The 21,655-nt window shown below is 31.8% G+C and overlaps 1 protein-coding gene across 2 annotated transcripts in view; it reads right to left on the bottom strand.

Annotated features, from left to right (window-relative positions):
- Positions 1 to 21,655, bottom strand: part of LOC132701561 (sushi, von Willebrand factor type A, EGF and pentraxin domain-containing protein 1) — a 106,744-nt gene that overhangs the window by 67,926 nt on the left and 17,163 nt on the right. For both annotated transcript variants that reach the window (XM_060669604.1, XM_060669605.1), the window contains exon 2: positions 4,033 to 4,105. In XM_060669604.1, coding sequence (XP_060525587.1) covers positions 4,033 to 4,101 — 69 coding nt within the window. In that variant the 5' untranslated portion in view covers positions 4,102 to 4,105. The remainder of the gene's footprint in view (positions 1 to 4,032; positions 4,106 to 21,655) is intronic.

The following is a 21,655-nucleotide window of genomic DNA, read 5'->3' as shown; positions in this document are numbered from 1 at the left end:
CATATCATAATATAAATCATATTACTGTCCTAATATAATTTGTCCTCAGCATATAGCTACGAGAGATATAGAGGCCTGTCTAAAGCTGATAATACATGAACTTATGAAGCACTACTAAAAATATTTTTTGCGGCGGTTTTTTCTCAAGATGTGTGAAAATCCAATTTAATCGGACACAAAGGACGAAATTTTCCAAGCAAAGACACCAACAATTTGTTAAAGACTGCAATAAGAGAAAAAATAAACCAGATATATGAAAGAACAGTACTAAAAGCAATTCGCTAAATGGAAAAGCGTACTCAAAAATGTATTAAAGTACGAGGTCGGTTTTTGAACACCTCTTAAAAAAACTTTATTAGTTGAACATGAATTAATTATGTTTTTATTTTATTTTTTTATTGTCTTATTTCCATCTTTCTTACTCTCAAATAAATAGCCATTTAGTCTAAAAGAGGAACGTGGTGATATTTGAACTCACCATTTTTGTTCTGTTGGTGATTTACGAACGTTAGAGTGAAAATTATACAGGGTGTTTCATTTACCAAGGGTACATTTTCTTCATTTTTTCCTAAACTCCATATTCAATTGTTTTTTCTGGTAATCAGTGGAAGAAATGCTAGTATGCTAGTAGTTTGCTAATTTAATCGAATTTGTATCTCTACTCATAACAAAGTTGAGAATGATAAACACTTAATTTAGATCACCATGTAAACATCTGTATTTTTCATTAGCATATTTAATAAAATAAGTGGACATTAAAAAAAAACGTTTGAAATTCGGCTAAACTGTTACTGGAAACTTTTGGTTGTCCAGCATTAGCAACAATAGGCTGCTAAAATAGCGTTAATGAATATGTCAACACTCATTTTTTTTAGTTTAGTTTTTTAGTTCCCTGTGAAACACCATGTATAAGTAATTCTATGTACAAAAGAAAATGTTTATGCATATCGTAGGTAGACAAAACCTAAATAAAAGGAGTGTTAGTTATATTGACTCTATTGTCAACCAAGTTGAAGTTCTCAACAGATGCAAAATATTTGGGTGCTACTCTAGATAATCACTGAACTTTAACTGTTCTATTGAGAGGACATTCAGGAAAGTGGAAAAATCATATTCGACATGCCCAAGGCACTTAGCCAAGAATTGGGATATGAACCCAAAAGAGATATACTAACTGTAGAAAAGTCTCTATATAGAGTGCATAGTAGCCTGGAAGGTAACGAAAAAGCCAAGCTCCTAGCGAGGAAAAGAGCAGAGATGACGCCAACAGCCGATGCTGTCACCTCTAATACAAAGTTACACTTAAAAAGCTACCATAGAATTAGAAAATTGATAGTCGAACTACAATGAGATTTGATATCCTATCCTAGTATGAAGAGTTGTTATTTTGTTATAACTTGTTTTTTAGGTGGGCTGATTGTACTATGAACATTCTTACAGTTCACAATCATGTCATCACATTAAATATTCGAATCACTGTTACCTACGATCACCGACGGGAGGCATAAACACCTTGGTGGTCAAAATTTAAAACAAAGCAGGCGATGATCGCTTGAACGAGAAGCAATACCCACCTCTAAATATAACGTGAGCAATTTAACTGGTATTGAGCCACATAAAATGTCTAAATTCGCACGCCACCTAATAAGTACACTTTATAGCAAAACCAGGCTAAATTAGAGACCTAGGTGAGATGGGATAAACAACTCATAATTTGCTTAATTTTGTGAAAACGCCTGGAATTAGCTGTAGGTAGTTATAATATTAATGTGGCTCTTTATTTAAACGAATTTAGTTATAGTCACATAAATTTAGTAAATTATATTTTACACTTCCTGTTTCAGATTGGAATTGTGTTATAACTGCCATATAAACTATAAACTGCTGTTACCTTTTAATGTATATTAGGCTTACGTAATTACCAAGAGGATATGAATTATGATATTTTTGAAGACTATTTTAATGAAAAGATAAAATATTTTCCGGATGATTCAGTAGTAGTTTTACACAAACTATCATTCACGATGCACAGACAGGACTTCAACTTCATCTTTGAGAAAAAAGAAAAAGAAAAGAAATTATAGACTGGTTAATCAAAAATATTGAATTTGGAGATGATTTATTAAAGAAGGACCTATTACATATAGCAAAATTACGTAAAAATATTTTTTTGAAATCCGTTGTGGAATATAATGGCAGCTAAAAGCGTTCACCGGCATCACTGAGAACGAGATGGCTCAATTGGCTATTTTTATTCAAGGTGTCGTTAAAGAGTTCTCTGTTACTGAGGAATTGCTGGCTTTACAGTCAGTAAAAGGAACGACTACAGGAGAGAATATTTCTAATGAAGTGCAAAAGATATGCACAAGTTTTGACTTGCCATGGTCAAAATTAGTTTTAGTATGCACAGATGGTGTGTCTTCCACTTAAAGTTTCATCGGAATGTTGAATGGAAAGGCAACTGAATTAAATGTGCACAAAGATTATAATCCTTGATTGCATTATGTAGCAACAGAACTTGTGTTCTAGGTCCATTCGACTCAAGAATGTTATGAATGTGGTAGTAAAAACGATGGATTTTATTCGATTTGAAAGGCTTAACCATTGCCAGTTTTTGGGTGAAATATCAACCGAATATGACGACGCAACATATTATTGTAAAGTCAGATTGCAGACAGCTGAGAAAAGTGAAAATGTTGAAACCGTTTTACGAGCTTAGAAATGAGATGGCGGATTTTATGCAAATAAAAGGTAAACCACAATCAGAATTGAGCGATCCAAAATGGAAATGTGACTTAGGATTTCTGGTCGACCTTACAGACCATCTGAATCATTTAAATTTGAAACTTGAAAAACAAGGACAGTTAGTAAATAATTTGCACGGTCATTTGAAAGCATTTCAAAACAAAATACACTTGTGGAAGGCATAGATGCTGTCTGGTAACAGTTATCATTTCACTCTGCTCTCTGCCCATGAAAATATTGTTTATCGTCAATATGCGGAACATTTTTCGAAGAAACTTAGATATTTGAAAAACATACAAAAGACAGAACAGAATACGTTTGACAGAACTTATAAATGCGAACGGAAAACATCGAATATTGGTCATTTGGATTTTTTTTACGTTGTTGTGTCAGTGGGATTAGTCCAAACATGGACGAATTAGTTTCCCAAATTCAAATTCAAGTGCCTCGTTGATTTCGGTGTCGCTATTTAACGTTCATAGTTGCTAATAATTCCAAATTTTACGATTTAATCATGAAGTTGTACATACTTTTTTTATTTAATTCTTTTATTTTAATAAATTGTATCAAAATAACAATGTCGTTGTATTTCATTTCTGATATCGTTCTATCTGTTAAAACAATACTCTTCAATACGGCCCGCGAATGCACATTAAAGTTGCCCACATCTGCTAAAAAACTAGCAAGACACAACACGATATTGAATGTTTAGGTTTGAACAAGTCATCGAGCAAGTCACACTAAAGAACTGGAAAAAAGTAGTCCAGTAGTAAAGTAGTAAGTAGTAAAAAAGAGCAGAAAATTTGGGATCTTCACCACTTGATCGATCGGACCGTCGATCACTTAATACCATTAATAGATGATGAGAGATGATTATTTTTTGTAGAATCAATAATAAGAAATAAAAAATAACAATAGCAAAACATCGGGAATTGACCCAAACTCGCGTAGTACTTTCTGAACTTGATAAAAAGTATAAATTCGAGAATAAAATTAAAACCAAACACTGGAAGTGGCTTCGCTGGTATTCGCTGGGTCACTGTGTAGTTCCCTTGCATACCTAATGAGGTTGTTTTGAAATTGGTTACAAAATTAACATTTTTTGAAAAAGCTTAAGATTTATATATCGTATTCCTTACTAAAGCACATACTTATTTTAACCTGAGCATCCAAGATTGTTATAATATCAAACAAGATCCAGTATATCCTGTATAATGAAATCAGAAGTTTGTAAATAAATATTTTGTGAAACTTCCACCTCGGATTCGGTGATTCAAAAATATTTACCTGGGCTAATATCAGTCTTGGAAATGTCACTATGGCAACCAATATGGTCGCCGGTATCCGTATCAACATGAGCCTGAAACAAACAACAAATCAATCAACAAAATCCTAGTAAGCAGAAAGTTACTAAATTAACGATACAAATCAAACACAATGCGTGGAAAATCTGATTTTAAGACACAAGGATTAATAAAAGTCACTCGCTTGTTTAGACTCTTCCGGCAGCACAAACAAATTGCACTTGTTGTTTCATTTGTTTCAGAAATTCGGATCAATTGGACACAATGCTCGTTTCAATATAAGCAAATGCTGACCTGAATTTTATGATAAAATATAAAGTTCAGTATTTTACACTACAAACACAATAATATCCAGAATGAATAATGGACCCTTACTTCCAGGGAAAGGTGTTGCCGAAGTCAAAAGCCTAAAAGACACAGGAATTAGAAATAAGGAGAAACATATATAACAATTTTATTTAAAGTTGAGTGTGTGAAATTAGTCAAAGCGTAATATTAAAAATATAGACACATAAAAACTTCAAATTGAAATGGATCTGGAACTAAGTAATACAACGGTTTTTTCATAAATATATGTAAAAGATAACAAAATTATAATCTTCATCGAATTGGCGAATATCTTGTGGCAGGCATATTTTTACTTCATTGAGGTCACTAAGATTATTTCCAACCTTGACACATTGAGTACGACCAGCAAGATAGGCTTTGAAGACGTCCAACATGGTCCGTCTTACCCCATATCTGTTTAACACTTCCATGAGAATAGTGTGAGAGAAGATAAATCTTCTGAACTTCATAAATCAATGAAAATTTTTATTAAAACTTATAGCCACAATATACACAAAATATCATTGAATATTCTACTTACAAATAATATAGGTGTCTCATATTTTAAGGTGAGGATTATCGAAAAAATGCTGTCGAAGTGCATGGATGGATGGATAAATTAAAGACCACCACATTGTGGTTCGAGCAATAAAAAAGTCGTAGCGAATAACAAATTCAAACCGTAGTAATTCTTGTGACAAGTGAATTGATTCTGCTACATCCGATTAATATTCCTGACCGACTGATGTATACGGTACCTCGCCTTAGTCTAACTGTACCGACCTTTTTGCTTGAATTTAGATGGATTACTTAATGCCGAGAAAGAACAGAATCCAATTTCAACGGATGACCAAATTTCGCACCGCAATATCTCTTTCAATATTGCACGCATGAATTGCCGATTTACAGAGAACTTTTGTTTTCCGTGCAAGTGTTATTCGCTCAAAGACAGAAAACTGAATGACATCCCACATTAAATAAAAAATAGAGGGTTAAACTTCAAAGTATTCGATCTTGTAATTGACTTTTTTTTTCATTTGATCCATTGTTTGTGATGGCAGTTTTGTGTGAATTTTGACGATTTTATCACTTTGTGAATTCGATGTTTATGCTCTATTCGTTAGTGCCAGAGCCTTATAAAATCATTATAAAGGATGAACAACTAAAAAGTGAAACAAGGTGATTCAGGTCTAAAATGTCAAACGTCGAAGATCCGTTTTCAGCTAAACTTGATTTGTGTTCGAGATACAGGGTGTCAAAGTTTATATTGAAAATTTGTTTTTGTTTATAAATTATTAAAAAAACTGTTGATTAAGCTTGGCATGTTAATTTGAAGTAATAATTGTGAGTAAACTTTGAAAAATGCGATGAATATTTTCTTACGCTTGAAAAAATCACAAAACAAATATGACACAATATATATAATACAGAAACTCTAAAAATAACAAAAAAAAAGAAAGGAAAGAATACTTATTCTTCCGACCTGTAGTGGGGCTAGGGCAGATCAAACAATGTAAACTCAAAAGAATGAAAGTGCTAATCCCATTAATTGATACTTACTGAAGAATAAATTGTATCGCAATGTTTGTCAGTATGTTTAATATGTTTTTTAGGTGGAGCTATTAAAAATACACTTTTTTGCCTTTCCCAGTTTTTCAGTAACGTTTAAAAAAACGGTTTCTAGGTCACTTAAAAAAATTACTAAAAATCCAAGCACAAAATATTTAATCTCCACTAAAATAAATAAAATGTTTGGTCTCGATTCATGAAATTTGTTTTATATTATTTATTTTTATTTGTTTTAGTATGATGCACATTTTAACAAAGATTAAAAAGATTTTCGGTCGGATTTTTAATATCCAAGAACCTACAGAGAAATCGTTTTCATTATTCTTTTCGAGCAGTTTACGTATTTTTAATTGCCTAATCTTTAAAAAAATATTCGACATACAAAAAAAATAGTGGCATAGAACGATTTTTCCTATCATACCCCCTGTGACACTTCTGGTATTAACGCTTTTTTGAATTACATTAAAAGAAGCCCATTATTGCGGTAAGTGAAAATGTCAAGCTTTATGAAAATAAGGAAAAAAGTTTTTGAATAATTAATAGTTTTCCGTATTTCAGATTTTAAGATCTAGCTAAAATTCATCTTTTCTAAGTAGAACAATTCCAAACCGGCTATGTCGATAAACGAGGTTTCCTCAGAGAACAAAGATCGTGTATGCTTCAGATTATAGGTCATTGCATCATAAACTGCGAACGACAAAAAATTTTACATTATTTCTGTTGCCCTAGATGCGTAATAAAGCCTAATTTAATGTAACCAAAAACTCTAAGAAGACTTGGGTATATTTTTAGTGAGGTCATCCCGATCTTCTGTTGTACTTCAACTTTGATATTCCAGATAGGCATGCATGCACTGAGTGGACGCCTATGCTTATATATTTCACATTCGTTTCCATACTACCATTCTATGCAAAACAAGGGCACCATTTATTTATTATCGTTTTACTAATTAATCGAAGATGAGGTTAGAATGAGGAAAGAATATTCTGATCTGTGATTTTTCTTGATTTTTTTTCTTTTCTTTCTTTTCTTCCTAAACTTATGTAGAAATACCATTGCATCATGGATGTTCATTTATTTTTGGTGAATCATGCTTAGTTTTAGCAATTAATAACAGTAGTTATTAATAGGTAACACTTTTTTCAGAATAATAACTAACGTAGGACTAAGCTTACGAAAAACGCAAACAATAGTCTGGATGTGAAAAGCAAATCCATTTGGCATTTGACAGGATATTTTTTAAGTTAGTATACTCGAACGGAACATCAGACGAAAGATCCCTTTGGATTTTATAAGATAACGCCGTATGGCGTTTTATTACCTGCTATCCCAAAGCCTGATTCTCGTGCATCGAAAAAATATTTACCTGCGTCTTTCTACCATCAAAAAGCGTGAGTCATAGAAATCCGGTATTTTATTTTCGTACGATGTTTATACGTTATAGCCGTCTTACGTTCGAGATATTTTGAGGACATGACCGTAAATTTAATTCTCGTTTTATAGTAATGTGGTATGAACTAAATTGAATATTCCAACATTTAAGATACAAGAATTTTTTATTAAAAATTTTCCATCAGTGGTTTAACCTTACTCCAAACATGGTCGATATTTAGGAATTTGTTAAAAGTATTTCGATAAAACGAAGACCACTAAATTGTCCATGTTAACACTTAACAACTTAACTAATGTGCGTTTAGGGAAAATAATGACATTGTTACGTGCGGCTTTAAGAACGCTATCTTTATTTGTGGTTAATGATTGTTATATGGTGTTGCAGGTTTCCACTTACATGTCCCCCGTTAGGATAAGAATTGTTTACTTGTTTGGTGAGATAAAACGGCATTGAACTTCGAAGAAAGTCAAATCTTTTCGTTGAATAACTCCAACAGAAAGCTACATAATTTTCAAACCACTGAATTTTTTTTCTAAACTGGGAATAATTGTTTACTTTCGAATTTTCTATCGGCTATATATTTATTTTCTAAGAGCTGTTAAGGTTAATTTCTTACCACTACTCCATGTAAGGCTCCCATTTAAAATTTAATTCACAGAAAACAAAAAGGTTATAAATATTGCTCAGTCACATCCCAACGATTTAGTGTTGTTGATGACTATCTACTTCTCCTTAAAGTGCTCTGTCTAAATCTATCTCTTTCTATATCTATTCTATAGAGACCCTATACCAGGTGGTTACTATAATCACAATTTAAGTCATTTAAGTAAAAATGTTTCTTCTCGTTGTTTATAGAGATTTTAGTGTACTTGTATAACTTTGACTGATATTAAAAGTGCTGTAGAATCAGAAAAACTAGCTGTCAGTTTTTGTGCCGCGACACTGCCGTTCATCATCAGCAAATTAAAAAGTGATAACTCGAAATTTTAGAAAAAAGAAGATTTATGCTCCCCAGCAAGTCAGCAATACGAAAGGAAATAAAAACTTTCATTGTCAGGCTGCACTTTTCAAATTTAGAAGAGAACTTCAATCCTAACTTTCGTACTATATTTTTGGCTACTCCTAGGACTATACAAGCCCTAGCATTACTTTAAAAGATACTAAAACATGTATAACTGTGTAAATTCAGCAAGAGCCGGAGCGTGAGTTTTTGAGCACGGGATATATGCGCAATAAAATAAAATAAAATAAAAAAAAAGGAAAACAATTCTTGAAACAACTTGAACTATTTATTTACTGTAATTTTGTATTGTATAGTATATTATGCAACAAGTGTGGAAAACGATCTTAGAAAAGTATAGCATGCAACACGTTTCGAAACCTTTTTAAGTCACGAGTTTATTTGGCACGAGCGGAGCGAGTATTTAATAAACTCGTGACTTAAAATGTTTGTCAATCGTATTGCATACTATCCTTTTTCTAAGACCGTTAGTTTTGGGTAGATTTTCGCAAAACAACACAACACAGAACTGACAAACGTCAAAATTTAAGTCGTGCCATAATATCTCCGAAAATGCATGCTAGATCGGTATCTAATTAGGTATTTCACAGAAGGGAGTAGAAAAATGTAAACCGATGTTTTCGGAGATTTTACCGCACGGCTTGAATTTTGTGAATTCTGACGGTCATGTCCGTGCATGTATTCCTGTTGTTTTGCAAAAACGTTTCCAAAAACTAACGGTCGTAGAAAAAGTATAGTATGGAACACGTTTGGTATACTTTTTAAGTCACTTGTCCATTCAATACTCGCTCCGTTCGTGCCAGACAAACTCGTGATTCAAATGACATTTACCACACTTGTTCCGTAATATACTATTTATTTAGGAGAATTTTATGTTTACTAGCTCACTAGTCGGGGCGTTTTAAAAGTCTAATATTCCTATCACGACAAAATTTTCTGAAGGTAGAATTGTTTGTTGTAAAAAATACACATTTATTAAATTTTCGCTTATCATTCTCTAACGCAAAAATTTGAATGGGTTTCTTACTACGCACATGGAATCGCGCACTTCTCAACCGGTCCAGGTATCAAAGGTAAAACATTTCAAGTCAAGTCAATGTCAGTAGGTCATGTGATGTGGGGACCTTTTCACTGGCTTAAAACCGGATTTAAGGCGCTGGACGGTACCGAGAATAATGCGAACGATACTTCTGTTGTACTATAATTGTGCTTAAATAAACGGATGGCCTAGTAGAATTACATGGAAAATGGAAAATTGATTGGAGTTCTATAATCTCAATTTTTTAAATATTTAGGATGAGCCAAAAAATATCAGCATATTCTTTGTACCAAAATATTTAGATTTTTCAATACAAATGTTCTAAAGTCAATACTTATGAAGATACAGGTCGATAAAAGAATTTTTTTTTATCTACGTTTACAATTAGTATAGGCACAAGAAGATCGCATGAGGGGTTTCTTGGGGATAAGAAATTAGATGGTGTAATCCTATACTACAATTTCAAAAACGAGTATACTACCAGATATACTATTTTACTTTTTAGTTGTGGTCTGTTCATAGATATAAAAAAGTGACCAATTGCTTTTGAATGGGATTATCCAAGGGTGGTCATTAACATACAAGGCAACAAGATTATTACCTATAGTTTCGGAATTTAAATTCAGGTAAACTTGTGGTCCGTAATTGAAAGTAAATTTATACCTACCTGTGTTTAATATTCTTTGGTTTGGTACTTAGTTTAAATTTATTAGTAATCATTCTTATTTCGTGTGTAATACAGCTTGTGTTGAATCGTGTGCGAATTATGCAAAATATGTGCGAGTCTATTGTATCTCAGGAGATGCTCCCGCCCAAATGTAGAAAACACTATTCTATTGAGACTAAGGAAGTTATAAACAATATTTATTTCACTCTCATTGAACGTGGTGCCAGCAAGCAAACATTTTTAGAAGAAACGGCCACATGGACGAAAATTCCAACATCAACTGTATGGAAAATTGTGAATATTGTGTTATACGAGGAACAAAGCGTGCCTACATTAGACATCTTAATTAGGACGCTTCAAAAAGATGAAACCGGTGATACATGTCTCAGAACTGCCTTATGGAAGTGTATTCAACACATGGGTTTTAGATTTAAAAAAATTAACAAAAGGCAAGTTTTAATGGAATCTTTTACAATTCGGAAATGGTGACTGGAATGTCTAGAAAAAATTAGGATTTACAGAGAACAACAAAGACCAATTATTTACTTGGATGAAACCTGGTTCGATACTTATGATACCCCGGGAAAAGGGTTGGGTTGACTCAACTGATAAGTGTAAAACAAACGCGCCAACAAAAAGAGGTAAAAGAATAACTATTTTGCATGCTGGCTCTAAAGATGTTTGGGTTATAAATGAACTTTCTCTGTCTGCGAAGAATATTAAATATTCTTCTCTGGATTACCATGGACAACACCGCTGATTTATTTCAAAGTTGGTTTTAAAACAAACTAGTTCCAAACATACCTAATAATAACGTAATTGTAATGGACAATGCAAGTTATCACAGTAGACAGTTGACAGTCTTCATGTGACACAAAAGCAGCAATCCAAAACTGCATGTATAATAACGACATGTATTTTCACGAAGATTATACCAAAAAACAATTAATTGAGATTCTACAAAGCTTGAACCTATAAAAGGAATACGTCTGTGATAATTATGCAAATAATCTAGGACATACAGTTTTAAGGCTTCCTCCTTACCATTGTATATTTAATGCCATTGAACATGTTTGGCACCAACTGAAATCTGCCATTCGTCGTAACAATGTTTTCCCCGTGTTAACTCCAATGTCTTCAAACTTATAGAAATCGAAGTTTTTAACATCCCTCCACAAAGTTGGACAAATTCTGTTAAACATATAGAAAGAGCAGAACAATCATATATCCATATTTGCAAATAATATAGAACAAATAACAATTAGACCGTTCGATGATAGTGATAGTGATACTGATATATTATGTGAATAATTTTAATTAATTTTTTAAGTAATTTAAGTAGGTAATAAAAATAATTTGTAATTTTATTTTAGATTTAAACGTAAATACATAAATAAATAAATATTGTTTAGTATCTTTCCTAACAAAACGCCAAATAATTAAATTCTAAGCAAAGTACCTGTTCGGCCATATTTCATTCTTACAGCTTGTCCGGATCTTTCCTTAATTCGTATCAGTTAGTCACTTTCTTATATCTATGAACAAACTTTACTTCTAGATCTTCTAAAATGAAAGTAGGTTTTGGTTCTAAGTTAATATTTTGTAAAATTAAAGTAGGTTCTGGTAGGTTTTTGTTCAGTAAACAATTAAAATCATAACAAGCATTGTACGTTACAGGTAATTTTAACAGTCATCTGATATTCGAAAGCCATTATTTGGGATTAATCTTCGTTCCGCAATTAAGATGCCCGGGCATGAACAAATCGAGAAATGGGAGATATGGTTTGTGTTTATGCCCAATGCACTTCGTCGGTATGTAGAAATGTTCCATGACAAATATCATCCGAACAAAAATATTTTTCATTTATGGGAGCTTCAGGATCTTTCCTTTAGAAAGAGCAGAATAGATTACGAACAAGAAATATCCTACCAGATTAGGAAGAAAAGAACCTAGTAGTAGTAGCTGATGATCCACAATAGAATAATAGATAAATAAAACAGTAAATAAAAATAATAGAACAATATAAACAGAAAGTCTTTATAATTTTATACCAGTCCAGCATTTGCTGTCTCCTGATCTACAAGCAAGAATAAATTTTCCTACTTTTGTCCGAAACCAGCAAAATGAAGATCCTAGTTTTGTTAAGAAAATATTATTTAGTGACCAGGCTAATTTTACCAGTAGAGATATTTTTAATTTGCATAACAGGCATTCGTGAGAATTAGAAAATCTTCATTTGATATGGGGAAGATATTTCGAGCACGAATTCAAGATTATTTCAAGTTAATCTATTCCCATAAATGGATTGATTAACAGAAGAAGTACTCTTCTTGAATGTAGTCAGGATTTCAATCCATTGGATTTTTGGTTTTATGGCTATATTAAGTCGGCGGTTTTACAATAAACATTAGTGAAGAATTTTGGCATAAAATTCAGGATGCTGTTAATAAGTTCTGAACCAAAAATTAAAATAAGACTCTAATTCATTAAACGAATTACGATATGTATCAATCGGTGATCCCATAGAACATCTGCTTCATGTATTTTTTATGTAATAATTGTGAAGATAATTAATTAAATAAAATTTCATTTGATTACAATAATAACAGAAGCGAGTTAAAAATGTTAATATTTTGAAAACGACTTAAAATACAAATATTGAACAATAACACCTTTTTTACTTAGAAAATGAGTCTGTATTATGAGAAATTTTGCATAAAGGTTTATGCAGATAGCGCCAACTACAAGTTATTCCCAAAATCACCTTCTGTCATCCTCTCTCATATTTTTAAAATTATGAATGTAAGTAATAAAACACAAAAAAATAAAATTACTTTTATCTTCCTTTATATCGGTAAATTTTGTCATTAGGACATGAGTTTATTTGAAACACCTTGTATAATATTACACACAGAGAGACGTGAAAAATAAAAACAATTTTTCTGGGCAATATAACCTATATAACTTGGGATTTCCACGTTGGTTATGTTGTTGGGTAAATGAAATAATGTGTGTTATACTTTTCGGATTCTAAAATACTACATAGACATCGAAACTGAAAATGTGCTGTATCATGCAAATTTTGTTTCTCAATATGAAATACTGCTCTATAGAAGTTTTAAAGATTAGAAAGTGTTAACAATACAAGAGCCTGTAATCGGAACACTTGCGGAGAATTACAGCAATGTTCATACAGGAGTGTGTGTGATTTACTCTTCAAATTAGATCCTTCTTACCACCCAGTGAGACACAAACTGTTTATATCACACGACACTAAGCTTGATTTTTGCTCATCGTCGACTGACAGCCACTGAAAAATATATTGAAAAAAAAAAAAGTAACATTCCAGTCAAAATGGAACTTTACACGACGGAAAAATTTTCTACTAATATTGTTAATATTTCAAAATTCTAATCTTAAAAGCCCTTTTTTAATGAATTCTGTCAAAAAAAAAGGAGATTTTTATATAATCTGGAGGTCAAGGGTTTGGAAATACTTTTTGCTTCGAACGAACAAATTTGAAGAATTTTTGAATTTTGTCGAAATATTGTAGTAAGTTTTAGATGAGTCACTTTGTATTCATAGACTTTCCCACGGTAAATAGTTTATTTATAAATAATATGCAGGAAATTCGCAATTAAATTGGACTGTTTTTAGCGGCGTTGCATATAAATGTAATTAAGTTCTCCGATGCAATTCTTCTCACATTAATGGTTGAAGTATACAATGGATTGGATAATAGTCTACATGTACACGAATGAATGGGTTTGGGTAACATTGCTGCGACTTGGGTTAGGAACTATGTAATTTCGTTTTAAACGGTTGACGCAATTTACACTTATTCTGTTTTGTGCAATCGGATAAATGTTCTTCTACGTCGTAATTGTGTGCTTTAGTCATATGCGTCAAGGTAGAATGCACATCTTAATATTTATATTAATTGTAATAGAATTTTTTATAAAACTGTCAAAAAATATTTTGTGTTTTTATTTTGCAGAAACAGGTATGGCGGATCTTATGTGGGGCTAACCAGCGCGTGCACTACAGGTCATTATTTTTTGTGTCCATGAAAATCTTGACAGTTCACTCAGTGGAGGTCGCAAAAAAACACAGTTAATTTGCTTGTAACTCAGACGTTGTACCTCGCCTTAGACTCTTTGTGCCGTTGAGGAACTCTTTGGATATGGGCCTCTTTAACAGGATGAATATCTCTACTACGTTCCTACCACTGTAGTCGCTCAAAAGTAAGTTAAGGGAATATTTGGAGGTCTCCAATGAAAAATTGTTTGAAATATTCGACTGTGTTGTTTGTTTACAACTATTTTTGTTATAATAACTGTATTGTTGATGACATAAAATAAAATCAAATCTACAGTTTGGGGCTAAGTAAAAGAACACCTGACACATTTGCGAAAGTAAAATACTACTACTTTTTTTTTACTTTTATTATAATGGACAATAATTCGATAGACCTATTGGTATTATTAATTTTGTTAGGGGTCCTATAATTGGATTTTTACCATGACCATGAATATCTCTTTATTTTTGAGACACCCTACTGGTTTAAAAAAAAAGTGTATCTTCTTGTAGGTTTGGCTTTACCTCATAATGCTCAATAAATAGAACTTCTGGTATTGGGAGAGACAATACTAGGTCTTCAGCTATATCAGCGAAAAAATATTTAAAGATTCAGCGTTGAGTTAATCCTGTTTTATCATTTCTTTGATATTTGCATCAGAAAGAGCTTCGAGTTACTGTTTACGATAATCTTTATAATTTTTTTCCACTCCGTTAAAGAGATTTTTAATTCGTACAAATATTTAAGATACTTTGGCACATTTCTATGTTTTAAGAGTCATTAAATCTCAACAAGATAGTAAAGGAAAACTACAACCCATGAAATGGGGATAGTGTGAGTACATCAACAGCATCTCTAGCCTTTAATGATTATTTTGTTGAAATTGCTAATATCTAAATACAACACATCTTCTGCATGCCCTAGTTTTAGGTTTGATGAAGTGATATTTATGGAAATTAAGGATGTCATCTGCAAGCTAAGGAATAAAAATAGCGAAGATATCTATGGACTAATTTTTAATTTTATAAAAAGCATAACGGATATTATATATATCTCAGTCTCTAAGCTGATTAATATTTGCATTAAAAAAGTGTGTTTTCAACTAAATAAAAAAAATGTCAAAGAGGTTCCGATGTCTAACAAAGGAGACCCCACTTTCTGTTATAGTTGTTTTTATGTTTATGTTATATAATTATAGTCTAATATCATTGTTGATTATTCCTACATTTTTTGAGAAATGTACGACATCCAGAATTCTTCAGATTTGTGGGCAAAATTATTTATTTTTGTGAAGTCAGTCCTGAGCTTAGTTTCGAGAGTAATTGAGACATTTGGGAGCGTTTAATATAATTCAACTTGTTTCTTTGACAGAAGCAAAGCTATTGATTGTATCACTCATTCTTCTAAGAAAACTAAAATTGCATAATTTTGATCAAAACAGTGTACTTACTTCCAAAATCGTACTCAAATCGTGGAGATGGCATTTGTTTCGTTTGGGTGGGGTTTACCTCATGGTTCAATATGAAGCACTCTGTTATTTTTCATTCATATAAATGACTTCAAATTAGTGGCATCACCTATATCCTCTTTGAGGATGACACATTTCTTTTCTGAGGTGTAGTTTAGGGTGAATGGGTTATTGCTAGATGGCAGGAATACCATACCATGTTTGTTTCACTTAAAGATATGTCTAGTTTTCCTCTGAGGTTGGAGGTTGTTAAGTTTCTGAGCGTTTAGGTTGACAAACTCTTTAACCAAGTTCCTATAGCTGTTAGACTACTATCAATGAGATGGTTGGCCATATATCAAAGAAAATTGCATTTTCTTTGATATATGGCCTTTAATATGTTCCCTGTATTTACTTCTAGATTTATTTTAATGTACTGTGAATGTGGACTACGTTTCCTAAGTTTAAATTTTTGTTTTACATAATTTTAATTTAAATGTTAGTTCTCATTGTAATTTCTATTTTGTCTTATTAACTGTGTATTCAGCACAAATAATTTATTATTATTAATATTTTTGGATAGGTAGAAGAATATTTGTTGATAACAATTGTCAAATAATATTTTGTTAACTATTATAGTATCCCTAGTGTGGGAACAAGTCTACAGTCAGCCTGCAGAGCTGAGTGAGACGCAAATGTACAATTTTCCCTACTCATTATTAATATTATTATTGGAGGTAGAAGAGTTTTAGTTGATAACAATTGTCAGATACAATTTTGTTCACTATAACAGTTAATAGCAAGTGATTTTATAGTGAATTGCAAATACTTTACTTGTACAGTTATTTTGTCGCAGCCCTAGGAAAGGTGTTTAGCAATAATCACACTTTACGAATTATTGGTAAACTTTGCCATATTCTTCCACACTGGTAAGACAGGTTGTAAAATGTTTTCCACAACACTTGTAAAGTTACTTCCAAATGTTGACATATTTCTCCAAACTTGCTAGAATCTACTTCTACTAAATGTACAATTTTTCCTACGCATTATTATTATTATTAAACAAAATTGATAAAAACGGCTTTAATTACGAGTTTCTACGAGCGCTTAATGAAAGAGTCACTGAAAAAGTTATTCAATGTTTTGCATAATATACTTCTCGAGTTACGATTTTAAAGTTTTGTTTATAGCATTAACCTTCCTCCATTTTTTAATTGCTAGAACTATAATTTCTCTGCTTTGTAGAAACTTAATGTAATGATGTGTTCCAAAAAGAAATACTTCGACAAGTTTCTATTCGGGAAATATGATATATTGAGTTGTAGGTATCGAGTTAAAGCGGGAGCTCCCTCGAATTGACATTATCAATTAAAAAAAAAGTCCCGGACCTCGAATATTCTAGGCCGTAATGAAACAGTTACATTTTTTACGAATCACTGAACTTTATACAATTCCAAAAGAAGCTTCCGAAAGTGTGACAATGTACAGTTACATCAAATAACTTATTCATAAGCGATATTATAACGAATTCATTATGACAAATTTTATTGGCTGCCCGTATCGAATCATTGTACCGGAAAAGACTCCACAGACGACGTTGCATTATAAAATCGTTGACTAAATATGGCAACGTTGATTATTTGTTGTGTTTAACGTTGGTTTCCGCTTTTTGCGCCAAGTTCCGTTTAGTTGACACGCGCGCGAAGAGATGGCAGTAAAAGTGGTTCTCAAGAAAAAGGAAGAAATTTTTCAAAATCAAAGTGACAATCTTCTATTGCAATGGTCTTCAATCTTTAGGGTCTTAGGGTCACACTGTTATTATTATTTTTCGGCCATAAAATTTTTACTGAGCTTGTGACTAGTGTCTAGAATTTAGGCTCGTAATATAAAGTTTATCTTTTTTTAAAACTTTCTACATTAACTTAACATTAACTCCACAATTAAAAGGTTCCCCTCCAATAAACAATTAATGTTTTTCAATGATAATAGAATAACAATTTTATTTATAATTACAATTTTAGTTAGCCAACTTATTTTTTCTTCTCTTATAAATCAATTGACCGATTTTTTCTACAAAATCAAATTATAGAATTAATTTCAACAATTATACCAATTATAATGCTCTCCCATCTTTACGATTGCTACATATGAAAGATAAACCACAAAAAACCTCTCTTTCTCTCAATCATTATATCCTAGTACCCTCACTTTTTTTAATTGTTCCTTCTCTTGAATTATCCTACTTAACATTATTCATAGGGAATTTAAAATTTAGTTACCATTAAATATAAAAAAGTCAACATAAAAAGTTTATATTTTTACTAGAACTACCTAGTCATATATCAATTACTCTTGGTTTTAGATTAAGTTAATAATCAACTTTCATAATAACAGCCCGTTATCAACCATTATTTATTTTTAAGTTAACCATATTCCTATCTCTTTTGGTTTCAAATATCCCTATAATAGACATCTGGAGCACAGTTCACCGGTAAGGTAGAAAGTTGAAGGAATCTGAAATCTAGTTATCCCATAGAATACCTAAAGATTTCAACCAATGTGTGAAATGTTTTTGTTTAAACTTTCTTTATATTTTACAGAGATTCGATACAACTAGTTTGCTTTATTAGATGCAAAGTGTTAGTTTAAGACGTCAGCATCGTTGCTCACAGTCGCGGGTCAATTCGGTCAATTCCGGTCAATTCCGGGCCTTTAATAACGGGTTTGGGGAGCTACCGCGTGTTTTCGGTGGATGCTACTCACGGCTGGTATTTTGACGTTTCCTAATACTGACGATCACTTCGCACGAGTCATGTCATCACCTAAGTCTAAGAATGCTGACACAGGAGAAGCTGTCATTGTAGGTTAGTTAGTAAGATATTTGTCGGTCATAGAGCACAAACTATGTTCATCATTTAATAAAAATAACTTTTTAAAAATGGTGTTGTTGTATTGAAAAAGTTAACTGGCGCAGTCAGTAGGATAATATTATGTTTATTTATTTCTTTCTTCTTTCTTTCTTTTCTTTTCTTTCTTTTCTTATATTTCTTTATTCCCGAAGTTGGCGGACTCGAGGATAAGATAATTCTGAGAAAACTGAGCGTCAATCTTGGCTTATTAGTGATAAAAATTGGAGCTGCGAAAATACATGATTATACATACAAGTTTATTCATTTTTACGACCTTAGCCTGATTATTATTGAGATAAATAAACTACATCTAAAATCTGAAAATGTTACATAACTTTTAAGTACTCATAGCGAATACTCGCATGAAGCTTTAACAAATTTAAAAACGGTAAAAATAACACAGGAAAGAGCTGAAAATAAAATTAAAGAAATAATTCCCCATCCACAACGAATTAAAATTGATTAAATGAATATGTTAGGTTCAGTCTCTTAGCGGTAACTTGGAAGCATCTGATCTGTTAATAAAACTACAAGATAACTCAAATATCTTATGTAACGACGTCCGAACAGATCGAAACCATATTGGATCGTCCATTGGTAAACCGTTCTAGTCATTGAGTGTCGGTACTTCCCAAGGATGAAATTGTTACTATTCACTGTCTAAACTCAAATTGAATAATTAAAACTGTTTGGAACCTTTATGTTTGAAGTTCCATTTGGATACCAGTTGACAAATGGCCAACTACACATCGACGGAGCCAAAAGCCAAATAAACAGAACGTTTAAGCCAATACTATTTCCCGATTTTAATAAAAATAACGATTTAATACCTACATTAAATCTAAGTATTCATTTAGAAAAACTTCAACCACTCGACGATATTCAATAATTAAAGGATGGTGTAATTATTAACAAGCCAATTACTCCACTTGAAGAAGTCTTGAGGAAAACCTCCGTGTTATTTTGCAAAAATGTACTCAAAAACTGATGGTAGTAGAAAAGGCGTGGTAGACAACATATTGATAAACTTATTTTATAGGATATCAAAGCACCTTTTTCGCTTTGTTTAGCTAATGTCAACTTCTAATATGTTATTTAAAAAAAACTAGAACATCGCCATCAGTGCTAGAATCTTAGAAAACAGCGTGTGTAGATCTCATTAAAAAATTATCCTACGTGGAACGGAAGCGTAGTACAAATACCGTTTGTTAAAACTAAGCGATATTACAAAACGTCAATTCAAGGCGAATAGTAAATTTAGTAGGTAGTGTATTAATGGGCAGCGGAAAATTACAATCATTAATTGTTACCTTGTGTAGGCATAGGTGAACAAATCAGTCATGGAGATGAAGTTTAAATGATTCAGGTTTTCAGATAAGGTCTAATAACTAATAAAAGTTATCTATATGCTCATAACAAGAGATTTATTAAAAATATATAATAACAATAATAATGATAATAATAAAGGTTATCTTTCCCAACTACAAACTACCTGACAGCTCTTATAGTGGATTTAGTAAAATTTCCCAGTTGTTTATAGTAATTCCGGTGTTACGAAACCTGCTTATCGGATTTCATTTCTTATGACTACATTTTTTATGGTCTTTTCTGGACAATGAATATTATGCGTCATTAAACGATATTTGTATCAAATTTAAAAGGTTGTATTCGAGTGTCATGCTTAAATTTATGCAGGCATGTATCATGAAGTGTAAACCTGTTTAACTTACTCGATTGAGGTTACTGTGTGGAATTTGTAAAAATTGTTTCTGAATCCATGATACCTTCAAACGAAATTGTAAATCTAAGTGAGTTATTACCATTACGCTAGTTTAGGAAGTCAATACAATTTTTTTTATAGTCTTAATAAATATACAAAACTAAAAATTGATAATCCTTTCTTAGCAATGATATTAATGTTACGAAGCCAATAGATTTTTCTTAAATATTAAATAGCAAATTTTGGTAGTGTAACTCAAAAGATTGTGGATCTTTGTGTCGCACTTTTTTGTTTTAATTATATCAAGTTAAATAAAAAAAGTGAAATGTGGCAAAAGAGTTTTTTTCCAAAACTAACTATAACAAAACACTAATATTTTTATAGAATATCTAACTATTTTTTTTTAATGGTAAATTTTATCGGGATTCAATGGAATGGAATGTTATTTTTATTATATTTATGTAACACACTTTATATTTTTTATTTGAAGAAATAAACAATAATAAATTCTGTTACTATATTTAGTCAAAATATATTTAAACATATTCAAAATAATAATGTAAAATATAAACAATTTCGTAAACTTAAATTCTACGGTTTTATAGTTTCCGATTTTCTGTTAACTGATCTATTGCCACTGTAATTCCGTGCCGAATTCACACCAAATTGTTACAAGGAGTCCTGTGCACCAGATTTTTTATGTGCCCCTAAAAGAAGAATTCGAATTATGTCAAGTTCGGGCTGTTAACTTCCAGTCTTTATCCAACCCCTCGGATATTATATATTTGGAAAAGTTTTGAAACGTGTGTGACATTGTGAGGAGGCGCACTGTCTTGCTGCCATATTATTTGTGTATATGGGATCCGTTGTCCATTGAATACCCATAAAATATATATCGTCAAAAAATAACTGCCTGATAACCCGAAATTTTGTTTTTTTAATGAAAGTTGACATTTTTATTGAAGATAAAAATTGAGAAATCAGAGAGAATTGCGCTAGATTTCAATATTTTAACAGGTTGCTTCGATTGGACGAAAAAATCATATCTATCTATAAAACCAAAACGATTGACAAAACACGTTTTTCTAGATGATATATCGTAGAACCATATTAGATGAAATGGATCCTTATTGATACCTTATACTAACATTAATGCGTAACAATAATGCTCTTTAAGTATTGCTTAAACTTAAAATTTTCAGGTATGCTAGACCGTAAAATAGAGTATCTAATTTTTTGACACATAGAAAGTAAACTCTTGCGAAAACGCGTATTCTTTCAAGCTTGCGGCGCTACGCTTGATTCGCGTTTTGCATCACGCAAAATTGATTTAGAGTTTCAGTCAATCGATGCAAGCCTAAGGAGATAATCCGTTGATTTCAAACAACAACCAAAATGTGTGCCACTTGCAAACAAATCTTCGTGTTTCAGAGCT

The sequence above is a fragment of the Cylas formicarius genome, unplaced genomic scaffold (assembly GCF_029955315.1).
Source record: "Cylas formicarius isolate icCylForm1 unplaced genomic scaffold, icCylForm1.1 PGA_scaffold_4__25_contigs__length_36172078, whole genome shotgun sequence".
NCBI lineage: Eukaryota > Metazoa > Arthropoda > Insecta > Coleoptera > Brentidae > Cylas > Cylas formicarius.
Note: the sequence above shows the minus strand (reverse complement) of the source record. Positions and strands in the feature narration are given on the sequence as shown.